This window comes from Pinus tabuliformis, chromosome X (assembly GCF_031772625.1).
Source record: "Pinus tabuliformis cultivar Carrire ecotype Pingquan chromosome X, CPIR1, whole genome shotgun sequence".
Taxonomy (NCBI): Eukaryota; Viridiplantae; Streptophyta; class Pinopsida; order Pinales; family Pinaceae; genus Pinus; species Pinus tabuliformis.
Window position 1 is genome coordinate 424,165,349 of NC_142308.1, and position 18,932 is coordinate 424,184,280.

Consider the following 18,932-nt stretch of genomic DNA (forward strand, 5'->3'; position numbering starts at 1 on the left):
GGGACAAGAAGTTTTGGGCACATTTTTCAAGGCTAGCCGTACAACATTTAATGCTGTTTTATTGCTGTAAAAATTTCTGTTTTAGCTGTTCGCTGATTGGCATGATTTTCGAGGTGGAGTTCAAGCACGGAAATCGAGATAAGTTGTAATTTGTGGTTGCTGGAATTTTTACTGTGTATTTCAGTTTCTCTGTAAAAGCATTTTTAGAAATAAAGAAGAGCTCTCAAACTGGTTTTCCCCAAGAGTTGTAGGAGTTTTTTCCAGGGTCACATTGACCAAAAATCAGTGTTATTTTCTGCGTGTGGCTGTCATAATTTTGCTGTGTTTTATTTTTGCAATTTCAGCAGTTGTGAAATCTCCAAATTTGTGTTTTCAGAAAATATTATCATTTCCAGATTTTAGAATTTTTATCATGCTTGGATTTGAAACTAAATGCATGGAGTGATAAGGAAAACTGATAACCGGAGTAGGGGTTGAAATTTATTCTGGAAAAACCAGTTCAACAGATAAGGGTTATATTATTACTCTTCAATAATTTGAGAGTAAAACTTCTTGCCCATTACTGGCAAAATAATCTGGAAACACAAAGTCTTCTCTGCAAATCAAATCGGCCTCCTCCTAGCCTACTCACACTCCTCTTGGCAATTCACATTGCTAACTGGAAATGGGCACTAGCTCCTCTGTGAAAATTTGCTTAGCCTCTGGAAATCACTTCCTGCAAGTAAACTGTAAAACTGCCTCCAACACTTCGCGTGACCCACTTGCTCTACCTTCGGGTGATAGATCGGGTATTGGCACACTGAAATGAGCTCCTCATTGCAACTCGCACTGGTTAATTGGCTAATTCGCACCACTGATTTGACCTCCTCTTTTGCAGATAAAATCGACCTCCTTCCTACCTCTAGAAACTGGAAATCACTGTGGATATCTCCTATGAGAATCTTCTCCCCAATCTCCGCTGAAACCTCGCTGTTGGTGTCTCCCTCTGCTTCAACTATGCCGTTGCTAATTTGTTGCAACTTGGTAAGCCAAACTGCTCAAGTGTTTCTCCAAACCCCATCGACTTGCTCTTATAATTTCTCATTGAGCAATCAATGACCATGATCTAATCACAATCAATAGCTAAGATCATCTTGACCCCATCAAGTGACTTTTCTAGAAGTCTCTAGAGCAAAATCGATTTTCCTCAATTAATTTGATTTTAAGTTAGATTAAGGGAAATTTTAATAATTGGTCAGCTAATCTAATTGAGGTGTATTCTTGCGAAACCTTTTCTCGTTATTGGAGAAAATGTGTTCCTTAGCCTCATAGAAACCATAGAGACAAGAACACCTGTCTGCTGCTACCAAAAACTAACACCTTCCAACTTCGCGTCTCTCTCACTCAACACCGACTTGGTTATTTGTGTTGTTCCTTGTGCTGTTGGGGTTCTCCCTTTGTGCTATTAGTCTTGCACATTTGCCTGTTGTTGGGTCTACCAACGCTGTCACTTGCTGTGATTTCTCAGTTCCCCTTGGATGTCATTCTTTCCAGGCCTGTCGTTTCTAGCGGTAGGTTTGATAACCCCAGGCTATTGGCCACTACGGCTGGCAGCTCAGTTGTCCAACCAAATACTTTTGTCTTTCTTTGACTCAACCAAAAGAGATTTTCGGCCATTTTTTTTTATTCGTTTCAAGGCAGTGTATGGTATGGTTGATTTGCTTCGCCCCCCTTAAACAAATTTCTATCTCATACTATCATGGCCTAACCGGGCCCCAACATCTAGTACAAACTTGGCACCTGTAATTCATAGATTGGTACTTTGGAGTTCTTGCTCTAATACCATGCTAATTTTTCTTACCCTAGCAAACCAACAACTAGTTCCTAGCAAATCTGTGTCTATTGAATAAAAGCATCAACTAGCGTATTAACAATAAATTCAGCGGAAAGCAAACAATACCAATCTCATTTTTTTTTTCGGTGTGCGTTATGTACACCAGAGATTGGTCGCCGTTACACCCACGGTAATATCCGGGCAGATCCACCCGAAGGGATCACATCCCGCCAGCTCATTAGCAGAGCCTAACCCCAAGGGAATTGAGGAGAATTGACCCTGCGACCTCCCATTAGCAAGGTTCTTTTAAAGATGGAAACTCGACCAATTGAGCTAACCCTCGGGGCTTTTGTGTATGTTATTAATTATTGTTGAGTTTTGCACCAAGTTGTTGTCAATTCTGAGTTGAATATCAATACTTTTTTTTTTTGTTTTTGTTTTCGCAAGGATAAAACAGATCATTCTTGGATCTGTATTGTTATGGAGAGTTCTAGCTGAGCTTCAAGTCTCTTCAATTTGTTTTCATATTAATAAAGAATTATTTGAGGCAAATGTCCCCAAAACCAAAACAATCTAAACTGCTGGTTGTATTGATATAAAAAGATTTTTTTTACAAGCATAGGCTAAAAATTGGCTGATCAAACCCATTTCATTTTAACCTGCATGCAGATTGATTGTGCATCTCCTTCAACCACCTACCAAGCACAGCGGTTGCACAATGACCATGTTTTCACTGTAGACTGTATTGTGGATTGCAAGGATTCAGCCCAATGTTGCAAACATCCTAATTTTTCAAGATTTTTTGGTATAGCCGATGTTTGCCGATTTTTACTGATATTTTGGTGGTATCTTAATTTTGCAGATGAATATTGATTTTTACTGATATTTTCTTGATTTTTACGACTTTTTGGTTTTCTGGCCCTTGCTGATTTTATCTCAATGCCGGTGTTTGCAACATTGAAGCCCAGGCAGTGGATAATGGAACATATTTCATCTGAAAAGTTGTATAATTTATATTTCAAATCAAAGGCAAGCACATGGCACTAATTAAAGCTAATAAAGTTTCTTTTATTAGTATTGTTTTAAACAGAATGGAAAACAAACAGAATCAACATGGATTTATTTAATAACATGAAATATGACAATGCGATGCACAGGACATTTTGTATATAATCTTGAGTGCTGGAGATATGGCTGTGATGATCTGCCTTTCAACAAAATATGAACTAACTGGTTGTCAATGATTGTTCAATACAACTATTTGTCGATCATATTGTAAGAACTCATTAACACACCTAACATAATCCATTGCCTGGGCTCAATCCTTGCAATCCACACGATAGTTTACAGCTTGCCCTGACATAATTGGGGAACAAACAGTGAGCTCCAACATTAAGCTTTATTACATGTACTTCTCAATTAATCAGACGTGGCATGCAACCAATATATGTAAAATCAAATGTCATGGTTAGGTCATTAAATCAACACAACAATCTAAGGCACTATTATTAATGTATATGACTTTCCAGAGTTGATTTCCAGAGGGTTGGTATGTGTAGTTGTGTTCATGGATATGCAGCCTTGGTCTAAGCCTGATGTATGCTTGTTGCAACAATAATATATGGTTGAAATGTGTTCTGGAGACAGCAGCAACACCTGAATGTGTTGTGGCCCTCTCCCGGCCTTTCCTATGTGTGGCATTCTTTTCCTGGCACTAGGGTTGTGTACTTCCATCAGTGAGTTGATTCTTGTACTGGCATTACAGTTTTATGTTTAGTTGTTAGACCTTGAATCTTATATTAGATCTGCTTTCATCTTGTTTCAGAGGAGTGGCCCTTGCACTCCCACTAGTTATTGACACAGATGCACTTAGCAGTCCCGTTGACTTTTTTATGGTCACTTGTTGGACATTAAGAAACTTATATTATCTTGTCCTATCTTATCTCCACTCTTCTATTTATGTTGAATGTGTGTATTCTTATAGTATCTGCAAATATATTATTGTAAAAATTTATGACGGCCCCAACATTACTGATGTGACCTTAACAAAACTTTTTACATTCATGGTTACTTTGACCTTGACATATTATAAGCACAATGTTATATCCCTTGAAAGTTGAGATACTAATGTTATGAAACCAGCTCACAAAAAGATAGAAAAGATAGATCAACGCCTTAGAATTCAGCCTCTTCGAGGGGGCAACCTCCTTTACATTACATAAATGAGCAATTCTTGGATGATACAAATGAAAAGACCTTCTTTCTATATATAGGAGTCTAAGGGGTCATAATATAATCAGAGCCGACATAACAATAATAATGTAAGGGCACAATAATAACAATAGTGGGCTTCTATGGGGCACAATAGTAACAATATGGGCATTACATGGGTACATCAATATAATAAGGGGGTTGTACTAATAACAATAAGGGGTTACATTAGTAGTATAGGGGCCTAACATGCCCCTTTCCTTCAAAAAGTGTTGTTCTCAATGGTTGAGTAGTTCTTGATGTTTCTGTATAAAATTCTTGTCCTTCCATGTGGAACCTTCAGTAGGTAAGTTCTTCCACTTGATGAGTTACTCTGAAATTGATCGATTTCGTAGCTGTCGGGTTCTTGTTTTTGTGACTGCTCCAGGTTCCAATATGATTTTTCCTTCCTTTTCAATTTTTGGCAATATTGTTTGAATTGGGATCTTTTGCAACTTTTGAATAAGTGTCCATACTTATTCAAACAGGTATATTAAGATAGGTTGGTTTGATTTGGCTTTTGTTGTGGTTTATAAGTTGCAACATGTTAACAAGAACATGACGCTGTTGCAATCTTTCAGTGAGCCAATAAATGTCATGAATATTTGCACAGTGGGTGCAATGCACCTAGGTTGTGATAAGAGGAGCATGTTGATTTCTCTGTCTTGATAATTACTTGTGAATGATTAACATCTTCTTATTACTTCTCAAGTGTTCTTCATCAAACAATTATACAAATGTTCAAAACATAAAGATCACAGAGACAAGAGACACCAGAAATTAAGCTCCAGCCTCCAAGACAGGGTAAAACCCCACAAGGGGGAAAACCCAACAATCTTTCTCTTATAAAATCAGATCAAAATGAGATATCCAAGACCCAAGACCAAAACTGCCACCAAAACATCAAGTCCAGCCTTACTCCAAGTCACCTCCAAGCATCAAAATCAACACAGGTCAAAACTGGTCCAAGTCTGATCTTCATCCTGAAATTTCAGTCCTCTTCTGGTCAATGTCCTGAAATTTCAGGTCTACTAGAAGCCAAAAATATGTCTGTAGCTGCCTCACAAATTTGTCCTCATTTTCAGAAATTATCCTCCACATATGCTAGATCTTTTCTCCTTTAATTTGGCTACCTTTCTCCTTTGCTAGTTCATAAAATTGCTCCTTGAATTGTGCTTGATTGATGTTCCAATAGGTCGAACTGTCCTTTGTATATATATCTCTCTAGGAGGTCGAGTAGGTTGCCATTGGAGGCCGAGGCTGACTTGTTTCCAAGGAGGGCTGACTTTGACTATTTTGGGGGACTTTGACTCAATATAAAATTCTTTTTCTTTTCTTACAAAAAGTCCAAATGGGACTTGTCTCAGATACATTTCTCTTTTTGACTCTATAAGCATGAAGAACATACTTTGACCAAAAATAACAATAATGAATATAATAAATATTTCAATGATGAAAATTACATTTTATTACATTATGAACATCGACACTAGTTACATTTTCATCAGAGCATACAAAGCTGTTATGTTGCTATTTAGTATTTACAAATGAGCTCCGATGGATGTGTATTTATACACCTTCACTGATAAAATAAAAGTTCAAGTGTAATGCACATATTGACTTAGGCTGACACATAACTCATAATATAGGGATCCACATGAACCATAATGGAGCCACACTAAGGGATCAAATAAACTTTACATTACCAACAGTTGCAGAAGCTTTTTACATCAAATACTGACACGTGCGACGTCCACTGCAGCCTCTATGTTGCCCATATTTATTTCCAAGTTCTCTATTAGTGGTTAGTGCCTCCCTATCAGGGTTTGTGGTTTGTGTGAGCAATGTAAATAGTGACTTCAGGAAGAAAATTCGTGATGGCTAAATGGAGCAATTCTGGAACATCCATTTACATGTAATACATATCTTGTTGTCATTCATAATGAGAATTTATAAATGAACTGGGCAGGAGATTCCTTCCCCCCCTTTTTCCTTCTTCTTCTTCCCCTTCTCTGCTTCATCGCAGTGCTTTGTTTCGAAGCCAAGAGCTTCTAGCTTCTACATTTACATTTACTTAGATTATAGATGTATTTTCTGATTTTTAAAAGAAATGTTAAAGGGGACCGTTTGGTCCACCGGCCTGGCATGATGTAATCATTGTAACCGACAGTCCCGTTGATCTATTTTGGTCATTTGTTGGACATTAATAAAATTATCTTATCTTATCTTATATGTTTCTTACCTGTTAGACATTGGTGTGCAGAGGCTTGGAGTTGCAAGAAAGAACAGAGTTGTAAGTTCGATGACACAGCTGATCAATCCTACAATTCTGTGATGCCACTGTTCTTTGGTTTGCTTATTATACTGTTCTAAGACATAGGCGTCAGGTCTAAACTAATATAAGTGTACTTACTAACTTTCTACAGCTGCTGGTAAACATATTCTTGCTAAAAAGCGTAATTACTAACATTTTCCATTGAATGCAGGTAGAGATACTTGACCCAAGAAATGGAGCAGTGTGTGGTACCTGTGAAGTTGGTTCCACAGATCCCTCACAATCAGTTAACGGTGGCAGGCCTGATAATGATCCTATCATTGGGTTGCATGTGTTTAGAAAAGACAGGTCTAAATTAATCTTCCTTTAATTTAACTTTCCCAAGACTTCAAATATTTTTATTGTTTAGTGCTGTAAGGATATGCTTCTGATACAATTTTTTTTTTTTTTTGGTTTTCCCTTTTAATATCGAGGAATTGCTGCTATGATTCAGGGAATATGCCCCAACCTTTGGATATTGTCTTGTGGGATTTCTATTACATGTTGGCAATGGTCAAAGAAAACCCTTGCAAGTGGACTTGTCAGTGTGAAACTGCTGTGAAATGTCAGATAAAATGTTATTGGCTCTTTAAATTCTGAAATTTAATTCATGGATGAATAACTCTATATCCCATAGTAGTTGGAAGTCCTGAAAATTGGGACTCCATCATTTTGATTTGAATCTGGTATATAGCTGTCTAGTTATGAACTTTTGCCTCGAGAACATATGGTTATTTCTTTGCAATGCACTTGTTTGATAGTTTTCCCTGACATTATAGATTCATCATTTGCAATTTAAAAGTTTCTCACAAACTTTATATTCAAATTCCAGAATTTTTTTCTCTTTATTCTGCTCTGCTTGATATTTACTGCAGAGACTTATTGAGGTCACAGTCTGACATTATTAAGCTCTAATTTTTTTGATGTATAGACTCTGGTTTTTATGCGGTGTGGTCTCATTATGATTCTTTGTATTCCATACTGACATGCAGGTCAAACAAATTCCTTGAATGCACTGAGAAAGGGAATGCTATTATTAGACCCTTCAAAACTGATGTAGATATGACTTCCATGCCACTTGACTCTCCAGCTGGCTGGAAAATATGTGGTTCTGGAACTGTATTGTGTTGCCAAGTTGATGGCACTGATAAATATGCTGCCTTTGGTGGGTAAGTTTTGCATTGTTTGTAACTTTGTTCACTGTTACATGTTATATGTTTGCTCAAAGGAAAACGTTTTCAAGCAAATGCATAATAATTCAAGTATTCCCATGTTTATTTTTGGAGAAGGTTCTCTATCTGTTTTTGTTCTAACTTCTCTCTATGATATGTTCTTTGTCTTCATTACTTCTCTATCTGATATGTTCTTCGTCTTCTGTGAATTCAGAAAGGGTGTTGAGCCCAACGTATGGGATCTAGAAAAAGGTAGCAAATTGTGGACTGCAAAAGCGGTATGCCATTTTTACTTTGGACCATTTGTAGATGCCTTTTCTTTACAGAAAACTTCTGTAGAGCTCCATGCCATCTCTTGGATTTAAGTATGTGGAAAACTGATTGTTGAAATCTGGCTTGTGACAATTTTTTTGGCCTTTGCAAAGCCTCCGCGTGACAGTATAGGTTTATTCACTCCAACCTGGGTCACTGCCATGACCTTTTTAAGTAAAGAAGATCATCGGAAAGTTGTGATTGGCACTAGCCAACATCAGGTATGGCATCTTCTTCCCTCTTGAAACTGATTCAAGTTTTTGCTATGCCATTTATAATGATAATAGGGTTGACAGCAATCAAGAAATAATCAATTGAATCATGAATGCATGCTTGCTTTGCACATCAACTTTTGATTTTTCTATATGCAATTATTCGTAAGCTAAACATTCAGGGAGCACAGATGTCAACTTTTTCATGATGGTTGAGACTGTAATATTGTAAAGGGCATTATTAGTTTGCTTTTTGTGACACTTCCCACAGCCCATACAGTCATCAGCTGCCATCTGTCTCACAGCTCTTGACTTGGATGGCACTGGAGGGGTAAATGTGAGGAGTTCTGCAAGATTGATTCTAGAATATATGGTGGTGATATATAATTACTAGTTGATTATTGTTTTTTCCTCTAGAAGCTATGGTGGTGATATATAATTACCGGTTGCATATTGCTTTTTAAAATTTTTCAACGCTTTTTAAAATGTTTAAAATGACTTTTCATTCTCATACAGTTGTGTTCAAATTTGGCAATTTGATATGATTGTGGTATAGATTTACAATGGAATGGAGTTATGTAGGTTGTGTTGCAAAGAAAATATATTTATAGTCCATATTACCTCTATTCTTTATATAGACATTGCAATGATCTTCCTCTGACAATGCGTGTTGTGTCAACAGGTGCGCCTCTATGATATTGCTGCACAGAGAAGACCCACACTTTCTTTTGATTTTCGTGAATATCCAATTAAAGTTATAAAAGAAGATCTGGATGGCTATACAGTATTTGTAGGAACTGGATCGGGTGATTTGGCTTCCTTTGACATGAGGACAGGTAAATCTGATTCTATCTGAATCCAAGCTGAAATTTCAGCTACCATACATTTTCATTTGGAAATACAAACACGTCTAGCTTTTGCAAGTAGGAAAATTTTGTCTTGATAGAAACTCTAGCCAAATGTTGGGAACTGTTGTTGCAAAATCTGGCAGGCCTTGAGGAGGGATACCGTACAAGGCAATTAGTAGACCAAGTGACAACAATGGGGTAGTGGCTCACTGTCACCATAGCCAAAACCCCTTGCTTTATGGACTTCACCAATGGAAGGAGTCCCTCTATGTGTATGGTCACCTAATAGGTATTTTAGGTTGGAGGTTTGAGGTGACCTAAGGGGTTCTAAGAGAAAGACACAACTCAAGTACAAGGCTCCAATCAATGAGTTAGGGAAATTTGCTTTCCTTGGGCCAATTTTATGCGCACAAGACCTAGAGCTTGATTAATAGGTTGAGGTTTGGTGTGGCCAAAGGTCAAGGAGAAGAGAAAGGGTTTTGTTAATTTTGGCAACTAGGGCCAAACTTCACATTGGGCAGCTCATATGAGGCAACTCATATTTTTTTTGGATTCCTCTCTCCAAGAGGTGTAGGATTGATCTAAAGATCATCCCATTCTGACATGTACAAATGGAATTATGAATTTATTTTGATTATGGACAAATTGTCAAGGTCGGCCAGCAAACTCATGTAGGCTCAGAAGCCCAACAGTCACGTCTATTCATCCTCAATGTTTGCATATAAATACATGGTGCCTCCTCCTCATTTGGACACTTCACTCACTCACAATCTTCTCTCTCCTTCATTTGATTGGGTACGAAATTCAGAGGCTGCTCTCCACACGTGTGAAGAAAAGGAAGGGTTTTCTGTTCCAGCCGTTGACCAAAGTTGACCGAAATTGCAGAGGCTGTTTTTGACTTGCATTGACCAAGCGTTGACTTGTTTTGAGTGCGGTTTTGGGTGGAGGATTTCTGTTTGAGCAAGCTGCAGTTTTGGGCATGAAATCTGAGGCAATCTGACCTCTGTTTGACCAGCGTTGACTGTGCTAAGGCTGGCTGCTGCATTGACTTTTGTTGACCACATTTGATTGGACTTTTTTCAGATTGTTTTTGGGCTGTTTGGACTTGCTGTTGGAGGCCGAAGTTGACTGGGATTGACTAAGCTGAATTGAGGAAGAATTTTGCCCTGTTGACCAGTGTTGACTTTTTAGTTAGGGCTTTCTGTTTCTGCTATTTGACTGATCAGATTTTCACTATAATTGGGCAAGTGAATATTATACATTGTACTTTCTCTCTTTGCTGACCTTTTGAAGAATTATAAGAAGAATTGATCAAGGGTTTCCCCACATTGGTGTTTGTTCCTAGCTGGTGCCATATCTTGTGTCCTCTTGTCTTGGATTATCTTCTACTATTATTGTTTATGTTCTATCTGCATTTTACTATCAAGATGATGTGATTGCTAAACTGGATATTGATATTGGGCTAATAAAGAAATTCAAGTAATAGAACACACCATTGTTATCCTAAAATTAACATGGTATTGGAGCTGAGGTGAAGACAAAGCCCAGGCAAGAGTGAGAAGGGAAATCACTAAAAGGAGCAATTACCGATCAAAGACAAGAATCAATGGCCTCCGCATCCTACTTCAAGTCTGATGACAAGCCTCATGATAAGTCTGATTATCATGCATGGAAGATGTCTCTTGTTTTGACATTAAACGAGCAAGATGTGATGGATTATGTGCAGGGAAAGATTTCGGAACCTCCTTCTAATGCACCGGCTGCTGCTAAGACCAAGTACAAGAAGGGTGAAGTCAAAGCCAAGAAGAGCATCAGGGATTCTATTCATAAGCATTTAGTTGCTTACATTTCCTATTTGAACACATCAAAGGAGATATATGACAGGTTGGTTGGCATGCTCAAATCTAGCAATGTAAATCAAATTCTTTTCCTCAAGAACACGCTGAAGGATATAAAGAAAGGAGGAAATGAAGATATTCAATCCTACTTGATGAGGATTACAGAGATTAAAAAATGATCTTCTTTCGATTGGAGAAGCTATTGCTGATAGGGAGCTTATCGTCATTTCCCTTGGAGGACTCCCTCGTGAATGGCACGTGTTCAACACTAATATTCTTAACAACGACAGGGTTCCAGGTTTTGAAGAATTGCTAACTAGATGCTTTCAAGAAGAAACAAGGATGATGGAACTAGATATGCCTTTAAATAGGAAAGATCCTATTTTATTTTCCGCTCATGCTAAAAAGAAAAACAATGCAGGTTCAATGAAGCAATGCCAAGGAAGGCTTGGTTTCAAAAATGGAAGAAAGGGAACATGCTTCATTTGCAACGAGTTTGGTCACAATGCTAGGGAGTGTCTTAATAGAAGGGATACACCTCATGGTGATAATGACCACAACAACAACAATTTTAGGGGCAACAACAATCAAAGGAATGGCAGATTCAATAGCCAAGGAAAAAGAAATGCTCTTGCTCCTCATCAAGGAATTGGTCGCCCTCCCAAGAGATCAAGAAACACCAGGTATGATGAATCTAATGTTTTTGATAACAAGCAAAAGGAATTCTATCTTAGATTTTCCCTTTCTACTGCATCTCCTCCGGAAACTTTGGGAAATTGGTTGATTGATAGTGGTGCCTCAATGCACTTCACCGGGTATAAGGAAGCTCTTTCAAATTTGATTGAAAGGGATACAAATTTATAAATTATCCTTGGAGACAATGCCACCTATCCTGTGAAGGGAGTTGGGAATGTTACTCTTCAATTGAATCAGGGTAATACTATTCATTTACAAGAAGTACTGTTTGTACGCGATCTAAAGAAGAACCTGGTATCTATCTCGACGATGGAGGATAAAGGATTCAAGGTGGCATTCATTGATGGAAAGGTACTTGTGTGGAATAAAAATTTCAAAGATGCATTTACACTTGGCTTTAGGGTTGATAACCTATATCAAGTTGGAGGAAGCCCGTTCAGAGCTATGTCTTGTGACACATCACTTCAATCCGAATTATGGCATTGGAGGTTTGCTCATCTACAGTATAAGGCTCTACCCGATGTGAGGAAGATGGTGACAGGTATGCCCAAATTTAAAGTATAACATGGAGATGTTTGTCAGGGGTGTGTCGAAGGAAAGCATATAAGGGGACCATTCCCGTCAAGTGATATCAAGACTACTGGCATATTGCAATTGATTCATTCTGATCTATCTGGTGCAATGCTCATCAACTCATTGGGAGGATATTTATATTATGTTATCTCTATGGATGACTTCTCTCGCAAGACTTGGATATATTTCTTGAAAAAGAAGGACAAAGTATTCTCATGGTTCCGTTCTTTCAAAGCTTTGGTCGAAAATCAAATTGGGAAGAAGATCAAAATATTGAGGACCGATAATGGAACTGAATACGAATCAAATGAGTTCAAATATTATTGTAGAGAAGCTGGCATTAAGAGGGAGCCTACTACTGCATATACTCCTGAGCAAAATGGTGTTGCTGAAAGGAAGAACCATTCTATTGTAGAGGCCACTCGTGTTGGAAGGAAGAACCATTCTATCGTAGAAGCCACTCGTGCCATGCTTCATGATCAAAGCCTTTAGAGCTTCTTATGGGCCGAAGCTGCAAACACCGACGTGTATGTTTAAAATAGATTCCCTCATCAAGCGTTGGACTCTAGAACTCCCAAAGAAGTTTTCACTTGTAAGAAACCTGATGTTTCTCACTTTAGAATTTTTGGTAGCCTCGTATATTTTCATGTGCCAAAAGAAAAGAAAAGCAAATTGGATGCTTTTGGGAAGAAAGAAAAATTTGTGGGCTACAGTGAAACTTCTAAGGCATATAGAATCTATGTGCCTGGTCAAAGAGAAGTGGAGATAAGTCATGATGTCACTTTCGATGAGAATGCTGCCCTTGGGAAGATTAGTAACCTTCCTCTTCCAAGGAAGGACAAAAAAGCATATTCTGGAAAGCAGGGAGAACCGCAGGATGAGAAGATGCCCGATGTTGAAGGACCAATGGATCCCATTGATCCACCCCCTCATGAGCCCTCGTCCTCGAAAAGGAGACCCTCATGGTTTAGGGAGACTCTCGAAGATGCCAAGAGACATGTTGCACCCAGGGGGCATTTCGTGAAATCAAGAAGCTGAATAGGTACCAAGGGTACTTAACTGCAATGAGCACCATTGTTCAATTTGAGCGTTGCACATTCGAAGAAGATGCTAAACACCAACTTTGGAAGGATGCAATGAACGAAGAGTATGAGTCGATTATGAAGAATGATGTCTGGGATGTGGTTCCTAGACCCAAGGACAAATCCGTTGTCACCTCGAAATGGCTCTACAAATTCAAGCATGGACCTGATGGAAGTGATGAAAAGTTCAAGGCCATATTTGTTGCTCGAGGCTTCTCTCAAAAGGAAGGTGTAGATTATGATGAGATATTTGCACCGGTTGCCCGCTACACCACCATTCGTTCGATTATAACCCTTGCTGCCTCGCAAGGATGGAATCTACATTAGATGGATGTCAAGACTGCCTTCTTGGATGGTTCACTTAAGGAGGAAGTCTATGTAGAACAACTTGAGGGGCTCGAAGCTCAATATTGTCAAACACATGTATGCAGGTTGAAGAAAGCCCTCTATGGGTTGAAGCAAGCACCCCGAGATTGGTATGAGAGGATTGATAACTATCTAATGAAGCTGGGATTTACTAGAAGTGAAGCTAATCCAAACCCTTACTTTAAGGTTGAGAATGATAGATCTCTCATCTTGGTACTCTATGTGGACGATCTCTTTCTAACAGGTGTAGACCCTCTTATTCATCAATGTAAGAGGGAGTTAGCTTTCGAATTCGAGATGAAGGACCTAGGATTGATGCATTACTTCCTAGGGTTGGAGGTTTGGCAAAAGCCAGGGGATATTTTCCTTTCTCAAGGAAAATATATTGTGAAGATACTTGAAAGATTTGGGATGGTGGATTGCAAGTCTGTGACTACTTCGATGGAACTTAACTTCAAGAAGTTATGCGGAAGTGCTGCTGGGCCCGATTTGGGAAATCCTTCTGAGTATCGTCAACTCGTGGGGGCCCTGATGTTCTTGGTGAACTCCCGTCCAGACATATGTTTTGCAGTGAATACATTGAGCCAGTTTATGGTCGAGCCTCATCACATACATTGGATTACTGCCAAGAATCTCTTGAGATATCTTCGGGGCACAATCACTTATGGACTGAGATATGCTGCCGGGAATGTGAGGCCCCATGCTACTCTGATGCAGACGGGCAGGCAGTGTGGTGGATCGTAAAAGCACATTTGGATGTTGCTTCTCTCTAGGTTTTGCTTCGATATCATGGATGAGGAAAAAGCAGAAGTCGGTTGCCTTGAGCATTGCTGAGGCTGAATACATCATTGCTAGTTTTGCCTCCTGTGACGCTGTTTAGTTGAGGAAGCTCTTTAGTGAGCTATTTGGACATGTGCTGGATACGACCGTGATCTTCTGCGACAACTAGAGCGGGATTCGTCTTTCGGAGAATCCTATGTTTCATGACCGCTCCAAGCATATTGATATCAATTACCACTTTATCCGTGATATGGTAGAACGGGGAGCAATAAGGCTTCAACACATTGGGACTGATGATCGGGTCGTTGATATTCTTACGAAGCCCCTGGGGAAGATCAAATTCTTAACCTTCCACGAACGACTTGGAGTTGTGGAGAGACCCTCTTATGAGGGTCTCGTATGAGTTGGATGCTAAGCTCTAGGAGCTCCGGGGGCCTTGGGACACTTTTTGGAGCGATGAGCGACCATAGGGTGAGTGGTTCACCTTCCCCTAATGATGCTGTACAGGGTGAGTTGTTCACCTTCCCCTGTGATACCCCATGGTGACATATGCATAGGTTGAGTGGTTGACCTTCTCCTATGGCATATGAGCAGGATGAGTGGTTCACCTTCTCTTGCCGACACATCCTACCTATGCAGTCCTGGACTCATGGGAAGTACCTCTCATCTGGACAATGAGTAGGGAAATGAGGATAGGGACCATAGTACTACCGATGGACGCATTGTGTACTACCGTACTCCCTGTGCTAGGGTGTTGATATTGATCTAGGATCAATGGAAACTGACTTTGGGTCAATTAAGAGTGGTATGACACTCTCTATTATTGGAGACTAACTAGGGGTTAGTGGAGAATGGTATGATACATTCTCGATCATTTCTTCTTTCTTCATAGTTCAGTAGAGCAGAGTAGAGACAGTGATGGTACAGATTGTTAGACTATTTGGCAGGGGAAGTTCTCCCTAGTTGAGAGGGAGGGTTAATTTTAGCACTAGGGCCAAACTTCACATTGGACAGCTCATATTTTTCTTGGTATCCTCTCTACGAGAGGTGTAGGATTGATCTAAAGATCATCCCATTCTGACATGTACAAATGGAATTATGAATTTATTTTGATTATGGAAAAATTGTCAAGGTCGGCCAACAAACTCATGTAGGCTTAGAAGCCCAACGGTCACGTCTATTCATCCTCAACGTTTGCTTATAAATACATGGTGCCTCCTCCTCATTTGGACACTTCACTCACTCACAATTTTCTCTCTCCTTCATTTGATTGGGTACAAAATTCAGAGGCTGCTCTCCACACGTGCGAAGAAAAGGAAGGGTTTTCTGTTCCAGTCGTTGACTAGAGTTGACCGAAATTGCAGACGTTGTTTTTGACTTGCGTTGACCAAGCGTTGAACTGTCTTGAGTGCGGCTTTGGGTGGAGGATTTCTGTTTGAGCAGGCCATAGTTCTGGGCACGAAATTTGAGGCAATTTGACCTATGTTAAACCGGTGTTGACTGTGCTAGGGTTGGGTTTTGTGTTGACTTTTGTTGACTAGGTTTGATTGGACTTTTTAGACTGTTTTTGTGCTGTTTGGACTTGCTGTTGGAGGACGAAGTTGACTGCGTTTGACTAAGTTGAATTGAGGAAGAATTCTGCCCTGTTGACCAGCATTGACTTTTTGTTTAGGGCTTTTTGTTTCTGCTATTTGACTGATCAGATTTTCACTGTAATTGGGCAAGTGAATATTATACATTGTACTCTCTCTCTGCTGAACTTTTGAAGAATTATAAGAAGAATTGATCAAGGGTCTCCCCACATTGGGGTTTGTCCCTCGCTGGTGCCATATCTTGTTTCCTCTTGTCTTGGATTGTCTTCTACTGTTATTGTTTATGTCCTTTATGCATTTTACTATCAAGATGATGTGATTGCTAAACTGGATATTGATATTGGGCTAATATAGAAATTCAAGTAATAGGACATACCATTGTTATCCTAAAATTAACAGGTTTCCATTAATATATATCAGCAAGGTCAAGGCACATGAAATCCTCAGGAAGCCTCCAAGTTGAAGCTAAATCTAAACTAGGGTTTCGTTAAGGCAAACAACTATGACAAAGGAATTTATGGACGAGATTGAAGTGGATGCCCAAACAAAAGATAGATTTTGTGGCAAATACTATCCTTTTGATTTTTAGGCTCTTCAATGGTGAAAATATTTCCTGCCTAGAAATTCGCACCAAGCCCTAGCTTGGACACTTGGCCTTAAAGGGGCCGAATTAGGTCAAGAGAAAAGAGATAAAATCTATGGATGAAAAGTGAATTTGATCACCAACAAGGTAGGCCAATGCCTTACTCCTTGGGAGGATGGAGTCTATGAGTTGATTGGATAACAAAAAGTTGCTAAGGGGAAGGATAATTGATGCCCTAGCGTAAAAAATCCTAGCAATTGCCTATGTGATGGTTCAAGAAGTTTTATGGGAGAGCTAATCAAAGTTCACCACTAGGATTATCATTCACATGTTATTCATGAGTAATGTATGCAACAATGATATCTAGATTCTATCAAATAAATTTTCAATAAATTAGGGCACAATAGAAAACCCTAGATTCAAGATATTTAATATATTAGACATAAAGAAAAGTTTTATCCAACAAATGCTCCAAATATCAAAATGTATTCATAGATCTAATTTCCTCCACAAGACAAAGAGGTCAAAATAATCCAAGACCAAGTGATGATCATAATTCAAGTGTCCTCTCCTTCAGTTATATAAGGAGGAATAGATACAATTAAGCCCAAAAGCCCCTAATCAACAAGTAAAATTACAATGATGAGCTGAGTTACTAGCCAACCCACTAGCCAAGACCTAAAACTTAAAAATTTTCCCACACGTGTGAGCTGTAGGGCTAGATAGGTTGACGTCATCCATGCACAACGCTCTCTAGGGTATGCGTTGAGTGCTCAAGGTGCCATGAGTGGTGTAAAAGCACTCTAAAATCATGATGTGAAGGTTGGGTTTCACACTTCTGTCAAAATCTCTCCATGGACCCCAAACATCTTGGGGCACAAAAGTGTTCTCACGGGTCTCCAAATTGCCATAGTGTTAATCTTGGCTCCAATGTTGAGGGCTTCCAAGGTGGTGCTAGCCCTCCCATTTCTCAGGGAGTGAGACCATCATCATCTGGGCCCTAGATCAGCTGCCACCCCTCATGAAGTGCTACGCTGTTTGAGGGCCTGCTGGGTACAGGTGCATCATTCTAAAAAGTCATCAAATGTAGGCAAAGTGCAAAAACATTGTGGGTGCTGGAGGTGCCCAAGGGTGTGGTTGATGCTCTATTGCTGCTTAGACTCGCATGGCTCTGAACGCTTCACCTGTGGGTGTCAATATGTTTCTTTGGAGGTTTGGGCTTCAGTTAAGTTGGCACAGATCATAGCTATGGAACCACCTAATAATCACATCACAAATTCTAGCAAGCAACAAATCATTAGGTAGAATAATCATTTTTGCATCTAAGTGGATCAAGCTTGAATATAAAGAGCTATTTGACACTTCAAACAAGGCTCCCTTTCCAAATTTGGAGCTTTGAATTTGCAATGGTGTTACCTCCTTAGGTAGGAGTGGCTAAAGGACAACACTATTAGGTGTTTCCAACCCATGGAAGTGACATTTCCACAGTCCACCCTTCAATCAATATGTGTTATGTGAACAATGATGGTAACAGAGGGGAGAAGACTTCATGGACAAGTGCCATGGTCAAAGGGATCGACATGATTGGGATCCACATCCTTAGTATATATATGTGAGGAGGGAGCAATCTTGGATGCATGAGATACCAATTCGGTTTTTGTTTTTCCACCCCTCTTGCACGCCTTTTACTTTTTCTTGATTTTTCATTGTATTACTGCTTGTAGCTCAAAAGGTTAGAGCTTGCTTTGTATGATGTATAGCTATTGTATTACCCATCAATGATGTGTTGGAAATACTGAGAGGGGGGTGAATCAATATTCCTTTTTCAATTGTTATAATTACTAGTTAGATTCTTCACAATTTAATCAGAGAAATGTATAGGAATAATCTTATTGAGTAAAAAGAATAAGTACAATGTTTGATAGTTATTGCCAAGCACCAACTTGGTCTTTTGATGAGGCTCCAACCTTTAGGGCTTCGACACTATCTTGTCCAAGGCACCGACCTTGAGTTTAGGAGCAACAACTCCAAGGACACCAATCCCTTAGTTTTAATAATAAATATAGATAGAACTTACATGAAATGCTTTTAAGGCAATCCTTCTTCACTGCCCAATGCTTCACTAAACTTCTTTATGCTATCTTTAGTTCAGGGTTGTGTATGGAGATCTCAATCTTCACGGTTTCATTTTTTAATTGTATCCAACATACATCTGGCATCAAAAGGATTACCCACAACCTGCAAGCTAATTTCCAAAATTATGCACAGTCCACACAATTCGATATTGCACACAGTCCGAGGCTTTTAACGTTCCGACACAGTGTGAGGGTTATTTCTATACCACAGTTTGAGATGTAAAACTTCAAGGTCAGTGCCTGTTCAACAATGTGATCAGCAGTCCAAGGTGGCTCTGTTCTAGTCCACAAAGAGATCCGAGGTGCTCCGCACGCTGTTTGAGGTGTTCCTATTCTAGTCCGCAGGCTATCTGAGGTGCTCCTGTA

The 18,932-nt window shown here is 39.4% G+C and overlaps 1 protein-coding gene across 4 annotated transcripts in view; it reads left to right on the forward strand.

Annotated features, from left to right (window-relative positions):
• Positions 1-18,932, forward strand: part of LOC149140384 (Transducin/WD40 repeat-like superfamily protein) — a 264,051-nt gene that overhangs the window by 48,661 nt on the left and 196,458 nt on the right. For all 4 annotated transcript variants that reach the window (XR_016264991.1, XM_089450078.1, XM_089450077.1 and 1 more), the window contains exons 5-10: positions 6,327-6,356; positions 6,550-6,686; positions 7,370-7,546; positions 7,764-7,827; positions 7,975-8,082; positions 8,756-8,909. Coding sequence is in view for 3 of the 4 variants with exons in the window: in XM_089450078.1 (XP_089306204.1) it covers positions 6,327-6,356; positions 6,550-6,686; positions 7,370-7,546; positions 7,764-7,827; positions 7,975-8,082; positions 8,756-8,909 (670 nt within the window). In the remaining variant the exon portion in view is untranslated. The remainder of the gene's footprint in view (positions 1-6,326; positions 6,357-6,549; positions 6,687-7,369; positions 7,547-7,763; positions 7,828-7,974; positions 8,083-8,755; positions 8,910-18,932) is intronic.